Source organism: Trachurus trachurus (genome assembly GCF_905171665.1).
Source record: "Trachurus trachurus genome assembly, chromosome: 7".
In the NCBI taxonomy this organism is placed as follows: Eukaryota; Metazoa; Chordata; class Actinopteri; order Carangiformes; family Carangidae; genus Trachurus; species Trachurus trachurus.
The window spans coordinates 4,650,392-4,668,925 of record NC_139901.1 but is presented as its reverse complement, the minus strand read 5'-3'; the positions used below and the strand labels follow the sequence as shown (position 1 = coordinate 4,668,925).

The 18,534-nt window shown below is 42.4% G+C and overlaps 2 protein-coding genes across 3 annotated transcripts in view; one reads left to right on the top strand and one right to left on the bottom strand.

The window, feature by feature from the left end:
* LOC310988906 (galactose-specific lectin nattectin-like) overlaps nucleotides 1-18,534 on the bottom strand; it is a gene marked incomplete at its 3' end in the record, with an annotated part of 114,190 nt that overhangs the window by 53,606 nt on the left and 42,050 nt on the right. Inside the window, exons 3-4 of the mRNA XM_083975710.1 lie at nucleotides 1,272-1,302; nucleotides 674-759 (exon numbers count right to left, since the gene is read on the bottom strand). Of these exons, the coding sequence (XP_083831836.1) occupies nucleotides 674-759; nucleotides 1,272-1,302 (117 nt within the window). The remainder of the gene's footprint in view (nucleotides 1-673; nucleotides 760-1,271; nucleotides 1,303-18,534) is intronic.
* acss2 (acyl-CoA synthetase short chain family member 2) overlaps nucleotides 1-18,534 on the top strand; it is a 156,711-nt gene that overhangs the window by 103,764 nt on the left and 34,413 nt on the right. The window lies entirely within an intron of this gene.

Genomic DNA, 18,534 nt, shown 5'->3' with positions numbered 1-18,534 from the left:
AATGTGTAAGAGAGTATAGTAGTGTGTGTAAGAGAGTATAATAGTATGTGTAAGAGAGTATAATAGTGTGTGTACGAGAGTATAGTAGTATGTGTAAGAGAGTATACTGTAATAGTATGTGTAAGAGAGTATAGTAGTGTGTGTAAGAGAGTATAGTAGTGTGTGTGTATGAGTATAGTGGTGTGTGTAAGAGCAAATATGATTTTTTTCCTAAACGGCCTCTCATAGCGTTCAGCTGTCATCAGCATTCACACGCATTTTCCCTCTAGAAATGCTTTTTCTAGTATATAACTAACATATATTTTATATAACATTATAATTCCTATAATACACCCATGCTGTTGAGCCCCAGATCCTTGAAGCTGTCATAGTAACACAGTGCTTACTGGCTTTTTGGCGGTCTGGAGTCCCCTAGATCTGGTGCCGGCAGCAGTACAAACAACATTGCAATAAAACTGTTCACAAAGTGCTTTATGAAAACCAGGAATTTTAAGCAAAGCCCACTGACAAAAACAGAAATGAATGAAAATGGCAAACTAAAAGCTTCAAGACGTTCTGAGCACTGCCACTGAACTGAAAACGTCAGGAATGAAAAGAACATCAAGTAGTTGTCATGACATCAACAGTTTTAAAACCACAACAGAGGCGCTGTGTGATCATGTTGTTCCAATACCTCTGCATTAGCCACATGCTTGACATCGGCTTGGTAGATGAAACAGCGAGAGCCAAACACAGTCCAACCAGGGGGACAGCAAGAAACTGAAAAATAGTCATACTAGATAGTTAGATTTCATTTTGGTAGGGGAAAGCTACAGCTAACAACTCTCATTAATGGTTGTCAGAGCACCTGTAAAATAGAGTGATAGGCTACATTTGCCAGTGCACTAGAAGTCAACTTTACATTGCTGGGAGTAACTGCTGTAAAATGTCTATTGATGATACATATTTTACAGATTACCACAGAGGTGATTTTTAGAAATACAAAATACTGCTACTACTGCGATTAAAATGTTTTGGCTTTCATTTAGACATTTAACACAGTATGATGATGTTTCTGACAGCCTTGCTCTCCGTGCCAAATGTGTTTGTTGAGTCTCTCCAGGAAACCCCAACATTAGATTAGATTGGTTAACATCATTAAGGCACTAACAATATAAACATACAAAGTGATGAATAATATTAACAAAACACACAAAGTAAAACTTCTGCCATGTAATAGCCTATTGCAAATCCAACCAAATACCTCCAGTGTAGAAAAAGCAGCCACAAACCTGGTATATTGACTTCATTGGAGGTGGACGTCTGAGAACATAGAGAGCAGATTGTTAATTTCAGCATCAGCAGTCCCTCTGTAATTGGCTGAGACTAATTTCTTCAGGGAAAGCAGCAGGATCAGTTTCAGTGATTTTCTCAGTGTGTTGTAATTTTTAACCTAATTGAATGAATCTGGTTCAGGATCTGGTTTTAGCATTTGTGCAATTCTACTTTTGCATTTAGGCACCATTAATCTAGGGTGAACAGAAAAATAATATGGAAATATGAATCATTTGTAAATTGTCATATTTGCATTTCATTTTCAGCAAAATATGATAATTTCAATTATTTTCTGGAGTCTGTACCAAACTGTCATGGGCCCTAGTCTCTGGCACCTTTGTAGAAGTACTCAATGTTTATACTTTGCCACATTGTTTCACTACATTAGGTGAATGCAAAAAGTAATTAGAGCTTAAAGGTACATTGTGTAAGAATTACTCCCATCTAGTAGTGCGGTTGTAGATCGCAAGCAACTCAGTCGTATTTTTCATGCTGCATTCACGTGAAATCGGGCTTAAGGCAGACAGACAACAGCCGCTGCACGTAACGGCATAAACAAGCGTGAAAACAAGTGGCCCGTCAGCAAGAGGCAAAACAATACACGTGACAATATGTTGTCATGGCGATGTCGTATTGTTTACCTGACCCACGTTTTATCGGCTTTCTCTTGACTTCTGTGACTAAAATGACATCTGGTTTGTTATCGACGGCTGTCTTTCCGACTGCACCTGTGCAGTCCTCACAGTCCTCACTGCTTTACTGCGGTGACTTTTCACAGACGCCACCTCGACCTGAGCCGACAGCTCCGGTGTCTCCGGTGAGTTTCCGTGGTTTCCTACCGTCAGCTGCCACTGAACGTAAAAATATGGCGAAACGACATGGCAGCTACCAACCGAGCTTACCCGCTCGATGTAGATATGAATGATATGAACGGCTAATTCAGAGCTTACTGGAACACTTCAGTTTGTTGATGGGGGTGATTATTGATGAATGAAAAACGTACTTTTGAACGAAATAATCGATTTTCGTGAATAGATAACAGAAGAACTCACACAATGTACCTTTAAGGAAAAGTGTGAACATGTATTAATTTGAGGGAGGACATGGACTACATTAGTTGGAGAAACTCAAAAGTTACACAAACCTGAAAACCTTAAGATATTTAAATTTGTGCGTGATTTTCTCACCTCACTCTTCACTACACATGCAACTGGAAGTAAAGTCAGGGTCATGTTCTTTAGCACTGTTTGTTTTCATTGTAACTGGGGATCAGAGAGTTTTACTCACAGCTCCTTCAAACAACAGTCCACCAGTGAAACTGAGGAGGAAGACCACTTGAAAATGTGACGCCATCTGTGGAAAGACAAAACAAGCTGACTGTGTAGTCTTTTGCAGCAGTGTAGTGAGAACAATGTATGTATTATTATGTATGATTTTCAGTTGATAAGTGGTAAACCACCAAATGTTCACTTACCTGTAGTGGTATCTGACACAGGAGCAAGCAGGCAGGTTGTTGAGAGGTGGATATTCATCCTGTCCTACTCCTTTTATACCTGCTCTGATGTTGATTCTTCATCAGTTTCCACCCTCAACTAATATTGAAACAATCGGTTTCCTAACTTCAATGGTATTTCTATTAACACGAATATTGAAACAGTTTTGACAACCTAAATAAATATCAGTGTGGTTAGGAGAAGTAGAAATGAACTCCCTATCCCCTATCTGGCCAACGCCAGCCTAGGATGTAGGGTTAGCAGATGAAAACAGTTGATGTAAGCGCTGTACATGCACATTGGTGGGAGGTGATAAAAGATCATGGAGTGTGGTAGCTAACGTTGGTCAAATAGGTGGAATGACCACAGAACGACATGATTGGAACTAATGGCACATCAAGAACACAACAGACTTGTAACAGTGTAGCATTGGTTCAAATCCCAACAAGCTAGTGTCATTTCGCTCAACTGTAAAACATTTAAAACTAGAAAATTTCCTCTCGGGAAATTTTGAAAGGCCCACAGGGCTACTGCCGGTTTTGCCATCTCTGTCAACATGGGAATCAAACCCACGATCTTAAGGTCAAGACAGAGCTGATCAGACAGACACATGATCATCTTTCTATAAGCACTGATATGGAGGAGCTATAACCACATTAGGTTACCTGTGTGTGTGTGTGTGTGTGTGTGTGTGTGTGTGTGTGTGTGTGTGTGTGTGTAATCACATGAAGCTGGTTCTAGAGTCTCTGTGTGTGTGTGTGGCTATGAGCTGCATCCTGTGTCAGTCTGATTTAGCTGTGTCTGTGTTTATAAACATTTAAACGAGCGCCAGGTGGATTGTTTATGAAGTTAACGAGCTCTGGCCTGAGGATCAAAGAGGTTACCACGGCGATAGGGGCCCCCGCAGGCTGAGACAGACAGAAACATTGAGAGAAAGAGCCATTTTCTGCCTCTGCACCGGTCTCACATTTAGGCTTAGCATGACAAAACGGTAACTCCTATCAGAACAAAACACAGATCACATTGCTCTAAGGACTTACTGAAAATTTTGGTACGATTTGGTGTTTCTACAGTAAATATTTTGGCGACGCTGGCAGTTTTAAAACATCAGGCCGTTCTGCTTCTCTCAGAAAATATTTGTATTGGAGTCAATGAGGAGCAGAGACAGACGTGGCCGCACTAAGAGGCTCCGAGTTTAAATTCTGTAAGTCTCTCTGATATTTTGAGCAGATGATGAGTGACAGAACAAGTTTGTCTTACAAATTCTGAAAAAATTATGCGTGTAGAGTGTAAATTGGGGCCGTTTGGAGTTTGGAAAGAGAAAAAATCTGGAGTTTTTCTGGCCTTTCTCCCACTCTAACCGATGATGTCACTCACTCTGACACGAACATTCCGTGCAATACACAACCATTATAATCTCATAATTTCTCCAAAAATGATCATGGTCATTGATCAGGGATTGATCAAAAACTATATGACCTATCAAAACATGGAGTAATACGACAATACACAAGACTTGTGTCTACTGTTTAAAGTTTAAATGAAGTCTCTAGGTGAAAGTATGCCTGAGCAGTAGACGTTTGTTAAACTCCAATGATTGGTCTTTTTCGCTCTTTTTTTTCCGCCCGTCCCATTGACTTAAATGCAAAATTTTGAGCAGTTTTTCGCGACTTACGTACTAGTAGCAAATCGAAAATCGTCCGGAAGAGGAAGGAGAACTAGAAAAAGCATTTCCAAAAATGTAAATGGTGTGAATGCTGAAAGCCATTGCTGAACCATGCTGAATTAGCAGAATAAATTGACAAAGACATGCGGAATGGCATACAAGAAACATGTCCAAGGAGGGAATTGAACCCACAACCTTCAGTACATCAGCCCACTGACCTAACCACTTCACCATAGTTAGATTCAATGAGAGAAGAGTAAAAGAAATCCATGTATAAGAGGTCACTGACTTCTGAAGAGAGGTTGAGACTTTGATGAATGTGAGATTTTTCAATGATGCTTAAAAAAAAGAAAGAAAAGAGTTTAAATGAGCCATTAGAAGTTTGTCTACAGATGAGAATTTGAATGAAGTCTCTATCTGAAAGTACCACATGAATGAGGCAGGAATCGAACCCATGGCCTCATGATCAATAAACCTTTACTCTGCCATTTCACCACAGAGAGCACACACCTAAACATGTTGTCATTGATTGTGATGATGTGCTGCAAACTGTGGCGCTTAACGAACACCTGTAACCAATTGAAGGTGGGGGAGGGGAGCAGAATTCAACATAACATAACAAGAGTGCCCCTCTTGGATTTGAACCAGTGACTTTGAGGTTGGCAAGCAGCCACCTTACCCATTGGACTACAGACAGAGCTGTGGAGAAGGGAGGTTGAGACTTTGATGAATGTGACATTTTTCAATGATACTTAAAAAAAAAAAAAGAAATGAGCCACAACAAGTAAGTAGAGGACCTTTTTTGTGACTTGTGACTATTTTTTGATGAAATCAAACAAAGTATAATGCCCATTCCAGCGAATTAAAAAGTTGAGCTCCTGCTACTCTGCTGTGAAAAAAATTGCATTGGGCTGAATGGCAGAGAGAGAGGAGGAGGGAGAAGAAGAGGGGGAGGAGGGAGAAGAGGAGGAGGGGGGAAGGAAGGAAGGAGAAGAAGAGGAGGGAGAGGAGGAGGAGGAAGGAAGGAAGGAGAAGAAGAGGAGGAAGAGGGAGAGAAAGAAGGCGGAAGGAGGGAGAAGAAGAGGAGGAGGAGGGAGAGGAGGAGAACGAGGGAGGAAGGGGGAGAAGAGGAGGAGGAAGAGGGAGGAAGGAGGGAGAAGAAGAGGAGGAGGGAGAGGAGGAGGAAGAGGGAGGGGGAGAGGAGGAGGGAGAAGAGGAGGAGGAGGGGGAGAGAGGAGGGAGAGGGAGAGAAAGAAGGCGGAAGGAGGGAGAAGAAGAGGGTGAGGAGGAAGAGGAGGAGGAAGAGGGAGAGAAAGAAGGCAGAAGGATGGAGAAGAAGAGGAGGGAGGAAGGGGGGAGAAAAAGAGGAGGAGGAGGAAAGTGAACTTGGTGGAGACATGAAATGATGTGGTAATGGTTTAATTCAACCAGTTACTCTTTCTAAAAAATATGTTGATGTTCATCTGGCCTCTAAAAAATAGAGGAGGACCAACCTCCTCTGACTCTATGGACCAGCACATAGCCAGCACAATACAAGTACAATAGTTGATCACCACAAAACCCCTCCATGTGCTAATGATCTGATTGAATACACCTGTGTGGCAGCCTGCACCATGGTGACTAACTGCTTACCTTTTACTGGGTGGCACTGTGGGTAGGTTAACTGTGTGTGTGTGTGTGTGTGTGTGTGTGTGTGTGTGTGTGTGTGTGTGTGTGTGTGTGTGTGTGTGTGTGTGTGTGTGTGTGTGTGTGTGTGTGTGTGTGTGTGTGTGTGTGTGTGTTTTCGCAAAAAGTTTGGGGACCCCTGGTGTAAACCTACAATTTTATACCGGTAGTTTGATAGCCATTAAGGCCAGTGAAAAATGGCTGAGCATTTAGGCAGAAATATTAAATCTACAGTGAAATTCAACTGTGTCTAAGCTCAAACAAACACAAAAAACATTATCAAAAATACATCTTTAGTTGTTGAACAGCTCATGATTGACATTTTACTTTCAATCCAGCTAAACAAATAAGTGAATGTGTGATTTGCTTGTTTCATTTTTATTTTATTTTATTTTTTTAAATAAGTGATTCATGATAGCCAGCTTTGAATGACTGTTTTTCCAGAATCACCTTGTGTGTTGTGAAGCCAGTTAGGGCAAAGAAACATGTAATATGCCGACCATCCACGTGACAAGGCTCTGGCTATTATTTCTATTGCTATGTTTAATTTTTTATTGCTAGATGGTCCTATTGAAGGCCCAGGGTCTGGGTCCACGGTTCGCCACTGCTACAATCAGACTTCTCAAATAAGAAACATGTTCATGTTTATTTTATATTTGTTTGTATCAGCTTGAAACCACTCAACCATGTGGTGTAGTTGAACAGGTATGTGCACGCGAATCAAATCGAACAATCCATGAACTAATGAATGAATGACATTTCTTGATTGCACTTCATTTTATTGACCACTAGATTTCCTACTTGAACACTGTGTCACTGAAGCCTTGAGTGATGAACCATCAGGCAAAGATCTTAACTCACAGCACATTCAAAGTTGAGGACAAAACCAAATAGCTTCTTTTGTTCCACAGGCAAAGGGAAGGCACTGAACTCCCAGCATCCTTCACCTTTTCACATTAAGGTGTGAAATCCCTAATTCCAATCACTACAAGGCCCAAGGCCTACATATAATTAACAATTAACGCCGTTTTGTTTACTTCCGGTGGTGGCTGACCCGTTATGTGTGCAGGCAAAGCATGTACCGGCTGTAGCGCTGTTATTCTTCACTTTATTCAGTTTTAATATTTTTTCATGCGAGTAAGTAACCGTTAGATGACCAATATGCGGTTAGTTTATCCACATGATGAAGTTTGCTCTGACGACGGTGACTCTCCACCAGCAGCGACCGTAGCGGAGCATCACCGAGGCAACAGCCCGGTCTGCGGAGCCGGTCGGCCGGGTACACAGCGCCGTCTCCGGGGTAAGACAGAGAGCCGATTAACTTAACCGCAGGTCTTTAGAGGTTCACCGCCGGCTGGTTTAATTCTTTTTAGATTAGTTATTGAATGTTTGTTTAGTTGTTGATTAGTTTGTTTGAATGAAAAGTGAAGCTTCATGTGTGAATTGGACAGAAGAGCAGCGCTGCCTTGGCGATGTACACAAATCACCACAGATCAATAAATAAAACAATGTAGGAAAAAAGGAAAAACAAAATATGTTGGCACATGCCCATAAGTGGTCTGGAGTGGTCTTGATGGTTTTGATATTCAACCTGCACTTCAACACATGTAGGCCTGGGTTGTTTTGTTATTATTTCTGTTGGAGAATATAAGCAAGTGGCCTTTTTTGTGCCAAATTTGTTCTCCACAGGAGAGAAACTGTTTAAAATTTAAAGAAAGCCATTGAAATAGTCTTTGAATTTAAATATAATATATAATATAATAGCTCAAGTCGTAAGAGGATGAATGCAGTTTATTCGTTAATCTAGATTGAGTACAGAAAATTGTGAGATTAATTAGTTTTTTTTTTTTTTTTAATCTAATGACTGCCCTAATAAAAAGAGAAGTTCCCCTCTTCTCTTTCCTCTCCTGCCACCCGCTCCCTCAACAGGAGCTGCTGCTCCCCAACCTCCATGACGCCCATGTGAAGTAGAGGCCTCCAATGGAAAGAACTTCAATAATGATGTAAGAGCCTACCAACAGATTAAAGAATGAGCACCAACCTGCACCACACAAGATCTGCTAGTTGGGTTTACCAGTAACAGAGCTACAGAGCAGCAACAAGCGGCAAACTCTGCAAGGAGAACAGAGAAACGGCACTGAAACCACACAGCCAGGGCAACTGCAGCCATCTTGGTCACAGCCAGCACAAGTTCATTTATGAAGCCAATTCTTGCAAACAGTTTGTCTTCACTGATTACGAGCGTTTCAGAGGGAAGCAGGAAAGAGCCTGAATGGAGGAGTACGGTACATAGACAGCTTGTGCGGTAGTTATGGAGTTTTTTATTGATCGAAACTTCCAATAGTGCCCCTAATCCCTGAAATTAGGATAATAGGTCCCATTAAAACAGAAGTAAGCAGAATATTTGTGTTAATATAAGTCTTAAATAGTTATATCTTCCGACGGAAATCACTAGTCGTGTTTGGTCCGAAACACGGGTCTGTCAGTCACTGCTCTGCTGTAAGCCGAGGAGAAAACTTTCCTTGTATCCTACAACCTTTATCCAATGAGGAGAGAGAACGGCATAAAGGGGCGGTCCTCTCTGTGTGTGCAGCCAAGGGATGCGCGTGCATGTGGTGACGTAGGGACGAGGGCGGGGACCATAGACATATATACATAGACGCCGCATTGACTGCTGCCTCCCACTAGAGCGACGTGCCTACAGGGCGGCCATCTTGGAACAGGACTACTCACTCCTACAGTGCATTACTTCCATAGAGGTATGATGTAAAAGTGATCATAATTCACTCAACTGTCAAGCTATTTTCACGGGGTTTGTTTGTAACAAATGTGATGTGTAAACATGATAAATATGTAGATCAGGTCTTTATTTAAGGAGTTTTTTTTAAGGGTATATATTATTATATTATAGGCTATTATTATTAGTGCCTCGTGCTGGGCAGCCACCCAGCCTCCCCTCCAGAGCTCTGACGACACACAAAAACACACTTTGCTCGGCACCAGCAACGATGATTGCATTGTACCGGTACCGATACTGACGACGGCAACAGATCCACGTGGGCTGCTCTCGGGACATAACACAGGCAGCAGACAGCTGCCCCTCATCAACCGGAGTACCAGCACCACGTAACCGGGCCGTTGCTAGGGACGTCGCTTGTTAAACCGTGCCGGTAGTTTTCTTTTTCAGAAGTAGTTTATAGATTAATAACGTCGCATTTTAACCAACATTTTGTCTCAAATGAGTTATTTCAGCAGTAAGCAGCTGTGTAATAGGCGGGATGATGTAGTGAGCTGGTCATATTATGAATGGAACCTGAACTCGGAGCTGAGGGGTTCTGTCCGCCCTGGGTTTATTTCACTATATAACAACCTGCTCACAATATATTATCCTTTACTTACATCTGACCTGTGTAAAGTGATTCTACAAGATCTGTTTTTTATGTTCCCCTTATTAACACATCCATATGCGGCACCGTGGTATATTTTCCGAAGCTTGTCTGCTGATAACATAGAATTTGTAAAACCAGCATTTTAAAAATATCCAAGCATCCTGTATCATACCTAGGCTACATGTCTGACGTTTTTAACAAATCAAACCGTTTGGAAATCGGTCCAAAATTCAGCGAATTTGAGGTTGAGGAGTTCCTCTTTTCCCCATAGCTGCATGCACTGCTGCCTCTGTCAGTCCTGTTCCAATATGGCAGCGCTGTAGGCACGTCGCTCCACAGCCAATGCGGCGTCTATGTATATATGTCTATGGCGGGGACTGCTAACTCCATCGGCTGACAAGAAGTTAGCCAAAGCGACCGGATCGCTTACTTCTGCTTTAAGTAGCTGTTGGCTGAAACATCACATCCTTTTTCTCATGAAAAACCAGGCCTACAAGGCAAACATGCAAAGAGGACACAAGTAAGTGTCAGAGTTAAAGTTACGTTTGCATGAAATGTTTGTTCTTTTAGTCATGAGTTAAAGCACACAGAGCCATTGCTTCTGATGCCTTCCTCATTTCTGGCATATCACCAAGTTCAGCTGGGAGAGTGTAAAAAACCCATAAAACCTGTTCCTGTGTCCAGACTCAAGTCATCCAAAAGCTGCACAGCAATGTTGGTCTGCCACTTTGAAGACTGAAATATCCGGCGTTATCTACTCGATAAAGACCAGGAAAAACTGAGCTGAATCAACATTAACTGTGGTGTCCGATAGCAACGGTTCTATAGTTAACACTGTAGTTAACACTTTCCTGTTTAAGAAAGTCTATCCCCGATGTCCTGGTCTTTAAGAATGTCCTTGTGCTTTTTTTTCTTTTTCTATTTTATTCTTATTTTCTATTTTATTTCAAATTTTTATTGTAAGCGCTTTGAAACTTGTTCTTCAGGTGAAAAGCGCTCTATAAATACAATTTATTATTATTATTATTATAACGCTGCATTACTGCATCATCCCTCAGGTATTACTGAGGGAGGGCACAAGTGAGAAGAAAATGATGGAAAACACAAAGTAAAATTACATTCCACTCCATTCAACCTGCCCTGTCTACTATTACTGAGCTAGATGTTTGTCTGACACTGTACCATATTCTCAATCTGATCAAACGGTTCTAAAAGTCAGTCTGACATTTAATGATTGTCCCAGTGGATGACCTGTAAAGGTTTCACAATAGGAACAGAGGTACACATCCTCTGAAATTCAGTAAAATTAGAAAAAACACTCCACATGTTGGCAATTGGTCTTCCTCTCTCACTCAGTTGTGAATTGTTGCACATATAGGTCAAGGAAAGAGGTTGTAGAGAGGTAACTTCACCTTCACCAATTTCTTCTGTACTGCTTATCCTTTCTAGGGTTGCGAGGGAGCTGGAAGCCTAACTCAGCTGACTTAGGAGAGGAAGCCTGTGGAAGCTGAACTTCGTCCAGCTGCTCATTTTGTTTTGACAAGTTGGAAACATGCAGAAACCAACCATAGCATTACCGGCGGTTGGAGATCATCCAGGTTAGAGGTTAGACGCAGGATGTTGATAACGGTCACCCCGGCCTCAGAGGGGAATAGCACTCGCTGTATCATAACAAAATATTGGTGAAATGAACAAGTTTCGCAGCGGATAATGTGTTATTTAGAGGCTGCATTGCGTGCCCCGTGTACTCGCATTTTATGGATATACGTGGCTCTCGGCTGGATCTAATTTCTTCTGAACCAAGGGGGGAGTTGTGGTTTCTACAAGTGAAGACCACTTCCGTGTTCAAAAAGCTGCAGTACCCCGGCGGCCTCTGGGGGCTGGCTCCAGAAGGGAGCAACTCCAATTGAGCCCCACCATGTTAAAATAGCCGACTTTCCAGCTTAAAAAACATATTTACAGCCTGGTACATTTAATTTTTTTGGTCTCTACCGATAGTTTCTACCCCCGCACACACTCTGAGGGGGGTGATTTTTTTTTAACTCTACCGTTTTACTATTATTAGGTTTAAAATTCTCGCCAATTAGGGCGCGGAAACGTTGAGTTTTGATGTAAAGTTGTGTGTCATCATCAGCATAACAATGGAAGGACAGTCTGTGTTTGCTGATGACATGACCGAGGGGAAGCATGTAGATGGTGAAGAGGATGGGGGCAAGGACTGACCCCTGGGGAACGCCACAGGTGACAGTGGAGTGGCCACTCCACAGGTGGAGTGGCATGGACTCACATCCTCCAAGCGAGACATGTTCAGTCCTATCTGAAAGATAGGACTTAAACCATTGCAGTTCACAACACCGGAGCTCACCGAGTCTGCTAACCATCTGAACTTGGAGCTGATTTGGGCCTTGAAAGGTTTCTAGTCTTAGTTTCTTTGTTAGACACCTGTGATTTTATTTTATTTTGCTTTTTTTAATTGCTGTGTGTGTCTCACTGTGTCAACCTAAGTGGAGCTGGATGTATGAAGCTAATAATTGTATCTAATGTTAAACAAAGTGCAGCTGCTTATTTGATTCAGAAAGGTTTTGTCTGTATAATGACTCAGGTGAAAGAAGACATGTGGCTGTTTTTTTCTCTCCTCTGTTCATGCTCAGTTCTGTGTTGTTTTCATTTCCCTGTTTGTATCAAAGTGTATGCAATGAGAGTAAATGGACATGACTACTGCTTGATGCTCTGTCTGTTTATTTCAAAAGTTGTTGGATTCAGCAGAAATACAGTTTATACTGAAGGATCAAAATCCAACACTCCACCACCACTGAGGAACAAAGAACAAGAACCGATTAAATGAAGGGAAGAAAGAGAAAGAGGACAAGACCAGGTCAAATCTCTGACCTGCCTGTAGTCATTGATTGATTTTATATCCCTGAACACAAATCAAAAACAAGACTGTGCTGTGATTAGTTGTGATTAACTGAACTCATTTGATCATAAATTCAGGAGAAGACATTGTGTGTGTGAGTTCACACTGCTGTCACTGAAGTCTGATGTGATGATCAGTCAGTACTGATGCTAACAGACACTGTCAGTCCCAAAGGTTTGGCACAGACGAAAGGTATTCTGGCGGAGCACGTCCGATCGTTCCAGAACAGACCTGTAAGAAGAAGAGAGAGTTTATTCACAGTAATTATTTCTAATAGAGACATGCACAGTTCCTACACACGTTCCCAAACATGCACTCAGACATTAGGACATCTAAGTTTAAATAATTGATTATCTTTTTAAAAGGATCTATTAGCAAAAGATGGAATATATTTAATTGTTGCATTTTCCCAGGATTCATTTGCTGTGCTGTCATGGAGATGCAGCCATGAGAGAGCTTTCAATCAGACCACATGAGCAGGGTCGGCACGCACGCATGCACGCACACACACACACTCACACACACTCACACACACACACACACACACACACACCTGAACCTGGAGAGAACCCATGCTGACACGGGGACATCAGACTCAGGTGGTGCACACTTGCAGATACCTGTTGGCACCCACCTGGACATCAAACATGACTGATCTCTGAACAGGGCAGAGTCAGCAGTCATTATCTGACTCTGTATGAACTTACTGGTTGTTCTTAACACATGTTATGATCTGTCCATTGTTACAAGGCTCCAGAAATCAAGTCCCCTTCAGAGAACACAAATCACCAGTATAACGTCATCATCATAAATACCTCCAGAATTAAACTCTACACCAGTGGTCGCCAACCCGTCGATCACGATCGACTGGTCGATCTTGGAGACTGTCCCAGTCGATCTTGATAATACCGGGAAAATGAGTTCAGAAACACATTATGCCCGATTGATGTTCGGCTTGCTTTTTTTTTTTTAAGCGCTGCATTAAATTAACCAATGAGATAAGAAAACAGAGGAATGCACAGTCGATCAGTGCTGCATAGAGAGTGGTTGTTACGTTGAGGGTTCTCGTCACCGGCTGCTCCGAGTCCGAGCAAAGTGTGGCCGGCACCCGGCAGTTATCTACTGGGCACATCAACGTTTGTGCGGCACCGGTGCGGTAGTAAAAAGCTTTGCACGGACATGTCCGAGGAGGTGTGCTATGGCTCCGCGCAGACGACTGACAGACACCTGGGCTGGCTGTGTGTTATGAGCAAAACTACAAGACACTCACAGTGCTCAGTCACAGCCATCACACTGACACAACTGCAACAGTTTTGCCTTTTGATGGCGTTGATGCTGCATGAGGACACGCAGCTGCACTGGCGGAGAATTTTGTCAGCACATTTCTTTCTGATACTGATAATGTTGTAACTTGCATGAAGCTTCACTTGATAAACGCTTGCTATTAAATGCTATTAAACACTTAATACTGTTAGTGGTTCCCAAACTGGGGGGCGCGGTAAACCGGCTGCGAAGCTCCGAGTAACGGAAATCATGGACGAGCCGGAGCCCTCCTGTTCACATCATTGCATTTATCAATTGTGTTTTATTTTGAAAATTAACCGGATTCTCTCGCCGTTTCTTTGTGCGACTTCCTGCCCAGCTTGACAGGATAGCTCGCGGTGAACTGATGTGAACGACACAATCGTTAACATCACAGGGCTCCGATCCTCGGTGCTTCGCGGCGATTCTGTGTGTGTTCATCTTGTGCGCGCTGTTTAGATGAACATAAACGCACACACAAGTTGTAAAGTTGTCTCATCTGACAGCTGTCATTTGGGAGGTGAAGGCAGGGTTTTCCCTTAATTGACCTGACGTTGATGGAATCACTACGAACTGTAGGAATATCGCTACACAAAAAAGTGGAAATTTTCTTATCAGCCAAAGGGGGGCCCAGCAGAGAAAGTTTGGGAACCACTGAGTTAGTATGATCTGTTTTTTTCCCCTTTATTGTTTACTATTAACAAATTTCCTCAAAGTGATGGGAAATAAGCCACATGCCTTTATTTTTTGTGATGGACTGAAATTAAGTTATTATGAATTAAGTATAATGTGAATTATTATCAAGACAGGGATGGCCTTACAGTTACAGCAATTCTTGGTGGCATCAATTTGAAAGCTCAACCTTAGTGTTTGATGTAATTCAATTACAGTTAGGCTTGATAAAATGCCTCAAATTATAAATACAATCTGGACCGTCGTTTACTCTCAACGTTTCAATAGGTAGATCTTGCCTGTCATCAAGGTTGAGGTCAGGGATCTCGGGCCTAAAACAGTTGGTGACCACTGCTCTACACAGTGTTCCCTGTTCCCTGCGTTGTTGGGTTCCCCTTTATACCAGGCTTTGTAGTCAAATTTTGAGCCATCAGTCCACATCCATGTTGACTCCTGGAAGAGAAAGCACAGGTTACCTCTTTAAGCACAGGGCACATCAGATCCTTTATGTTTAAATGTCTCACCTTTACACCGTCATGGGCTCCAATCCAGGTATGTCTATCAGAGCCACTCTTTTCCAGAATCAGGCCCCTGACAAACTTGTTTTCCTCAGCGCTGTGGATGGAGGCTAAGTTCCCACCCATTTTGATGCAGATGCGCTGATGACCAAGATAATGAAATGAGAGAAATACAACCTGGGTCTAAACAGCAAACACACAGGCATCGCCTTAAACCAGCAGAAAACAATGATACTGTAGTGAGTTGGAAAATGCTGCGTATGGTTTCTTAATGTAAACAGCCCCCCTGAAGTACTTGAACCATTCTAACATAGCACACAGACACACAACGTTACACATTGTTCTGTATTTAAGAAATACACATTTATGTCAGTAGATGGTGCTATTGCACAAGCAGAGCTGTGCAGCTCTGTCTCTGTGGGACATGGATGTATTACGTAGAAGAGCCTATAATAAATACATGGATCATATAAAATTATAATTCCTATAATACATGCTGTTTAGCCCCAGACCCTTCAGGTTGTCATGGTAACACAGTGCTTACTGGCTTGTGTAACCCTAGATCTGGTGCCAGGAACAAAACAAACAACATCCCAAGAAAACTCTTCACAAAGTGCTTTATGGTGAAAAACAGAATTTTTTAGCAAAGCCCAGTGACATAGTCGTCAAGACATCAACAGTTTTAAAGCCACACCAGAGGCGCTGTGTGATCATATTGTTCTAATACCTCTGCATTAGCTGCATCCGTGGGATAGGCGTGGAACATGAAACAGCGAGAGCCAAACACAGCCCAACCACGGGGACAGCCAGAACCTGAAACACAGTTAGATCGTTAGATAATTATGGTGGGTTGAAAATAAATCTCATTTAAGTAGACGAAAGCTAACAACTCTCATTTTTTACAGAGTAACTTATGTATAATGTCTATTCATTGTAAATATTTCACAGATTATCACAGAGGTGATTCTTAGAAATACAAAACACTACTACTACTGTGATTAAAATGTGTCAGCTTTCATTTAGACATTTACATTTAACACCAAGGGTTTCCTAGACCGAGCAAAGTCTAAGTGCAGCGCAGCTTCGCCACGCCAACGAGGCGTGTCCAGGTCCATTTCGCAAGTTTGGTGGGCAGCGCAGTCCGATTTACGACAGCGCAAGCCCGCTCCTCATCCCTCCTACCGGCGCAAACGGCAAAGGGGGAGGAGACAGGGCGGGAGGGAGACAGGAGGAGGAGAAGTGGGATTAACACAGCCGATTCGGATCTTCACCAATCAAATGAGCTCCTCTCCTCACCTTTAACTGCGCCGCGGGCGATGCGCACTGCAAGTTTGTCATTTTATACTTTGACATGGACGGAGGAGACAGCGACGCCAGAGGCCGAACCTCTCCCAGGAGGAAACAGCTGTTTTGGTCCGGAGGTCCGAGCTCAGAGTGACCAATAATGAGTTTACTAATATCCTTAATCAGGTTTGATCTGATACACTGAGAACCGCTGCCCAGAGTAAAAAACAACAACTAATAAACTAATAAAGAAACTCACATTTATTCAAACCCTGTGTAAGAAAGATGAGAGGTGTAATTGTAACAGATAGAAAAAGGAAACAGCATATTTTGGTATTTTTTATTTTATTTTATTATTATTAATTTCACCAAAATCCATCACATGATGTGTTTTAGTTTCTTTTTACTTTAAATATGGATTATCAGTAATATAATTCAAGTTTTGTGGATTTATTTTTGTATTTCTTTTATTTTTACAAATCTGAGCTTTTATTTTGAAAGTTTGAGGACATGACGGTGCGTAGCTTCCTTTCTCCCCAGTCTGCGCTGTCCCTCACTGGGAGAGGTATGTTGTTTTGCTCTGGGATCAACAAATCATATTTCTTGAGTTTAAATGCAAAATTAACGGAAGAATATTGGTGTACAAATGTTTCGAGATGTGTTTATGGAGGTCTTTGCGTAGTGGCGTGTTTTAAGAGCCATTTTGAGCGAGAGAAGGAGAGTTTGTTTTGCTGCGACTTTTCCCTGTATATGTTTGCGTGAGTGAGCGAGCGGGTGCGTGCGTGTGTGTGGGTCGGTCCTCCATGTTGTAGCCTACATGCTCAATGTATTTTATTTTTTGTGTGTGTTAGGAGTTATGTGGAGAGGAGATGACCATTGCACTCACATTGTGTCTCATGTCACCGTCATGCAGGTATGTGTGTGTTTGGCCGCCATGTTAGAAATGTTTGTTTACTTTACTGTGTGGAGAAATGTAGTAGTGAGTAGTGAGTCTGCGCTGTCCCTCACTGGGAGAGGAGTTATGTGGAGAGGAGATGACCATTGCACTCACATTGTGTCTCATGTCACCGTCATGCAGGAATAAAGTTGATGTGAGAATCAGCCCCGTGTCCCCCGGTCATTGAATGAACGCAGAGTACTATACACGAACAGCGTGGTCGGGACCGAGCAGACCCGTCCCGGCTACATTGGTGCCGTGACCCGGATTTCTTCTCCAAGGATCATCGCCAGACTGATCACCGGTGGTTGTTGCAACAAGTAAAGGGACATTCCAGGGGTTTTGACACTTAAAAAAAAGAAAGAAAAAAAGTGGGGAATTTTTTTTCTTCTTTTGAGATACTGAGGGTTAATGATATTTTCATCTCCATAACTTGACTTTGTGAATTTTTTTTTGTTTGTTTTGTTTGTGTACATGCTAAGTGTTACTTACCTGTTTTTGATATCAGTGAATGAGTGAATGAAAGTTGAATACATTTGGCTAATATGGCTGATGGTGGGAATATAAAGAAGGTACTTAGCTTTGATGAGGGTGCTGTTGCAATGAGTTTTGGGAGGGGCATGTTTCTGGGAGATTCAACTCCAGCTAAGGCTACAGTAGGTCACCCAGCTTTATCTTCCACTCGAGTGTATCATGATATCATTACTCCAAAACATGTGCTCAACCCAGCCACTAGTTCTTCAGGCATAGGGAGAGGGGCTAGTGCAGTACGCCCCCGTACATCATCCTCCACTCATATGTATGCTAGTACATTTTCCCCCATGCAACACAGGTCTGATGAAGGCATTAGTTCTCCAGACATCGGAAACCTCATAACTCAGTTAGCTCACGAAATTGGTGAGAGCATTGCAAACCAGATACAAAAGACTACAGACAGTCACAATGACAAAAGTATTCCCACACCTAGTGCAAACAGAGGAGAGGGTCGTTCTGAGTTAAATATGACAGGGGTGAAGTTTGTGATGCAGGCAGATGTTAAAGAGCCTCCACACTTCAGAGGTGATGGAACCGACAAACACACAGTACATGAATGGGAAGAAGTAATGGATGTTTACCTGAAGAAAAGGGGTATTCCGCCCCAGGAACATTCCCAGGAAATAATGTCAAGACTGATGGGAAAAGCTAGGGATATTGTCAAGGTCACTCTGCGCAGCATCCCATCCTTAAAGCCTGCTGAGGACCCCAAGCTTGTTTTTGACATTCTTAAACAACATTTCAGTGAGGTAACATATTCTTCGATGCCCCTAGCAGATTTTTACAACACCTTACCTCTGGCTGGAGAGAATCCAATGGACTATTGGATCCGCCTGAATAAAG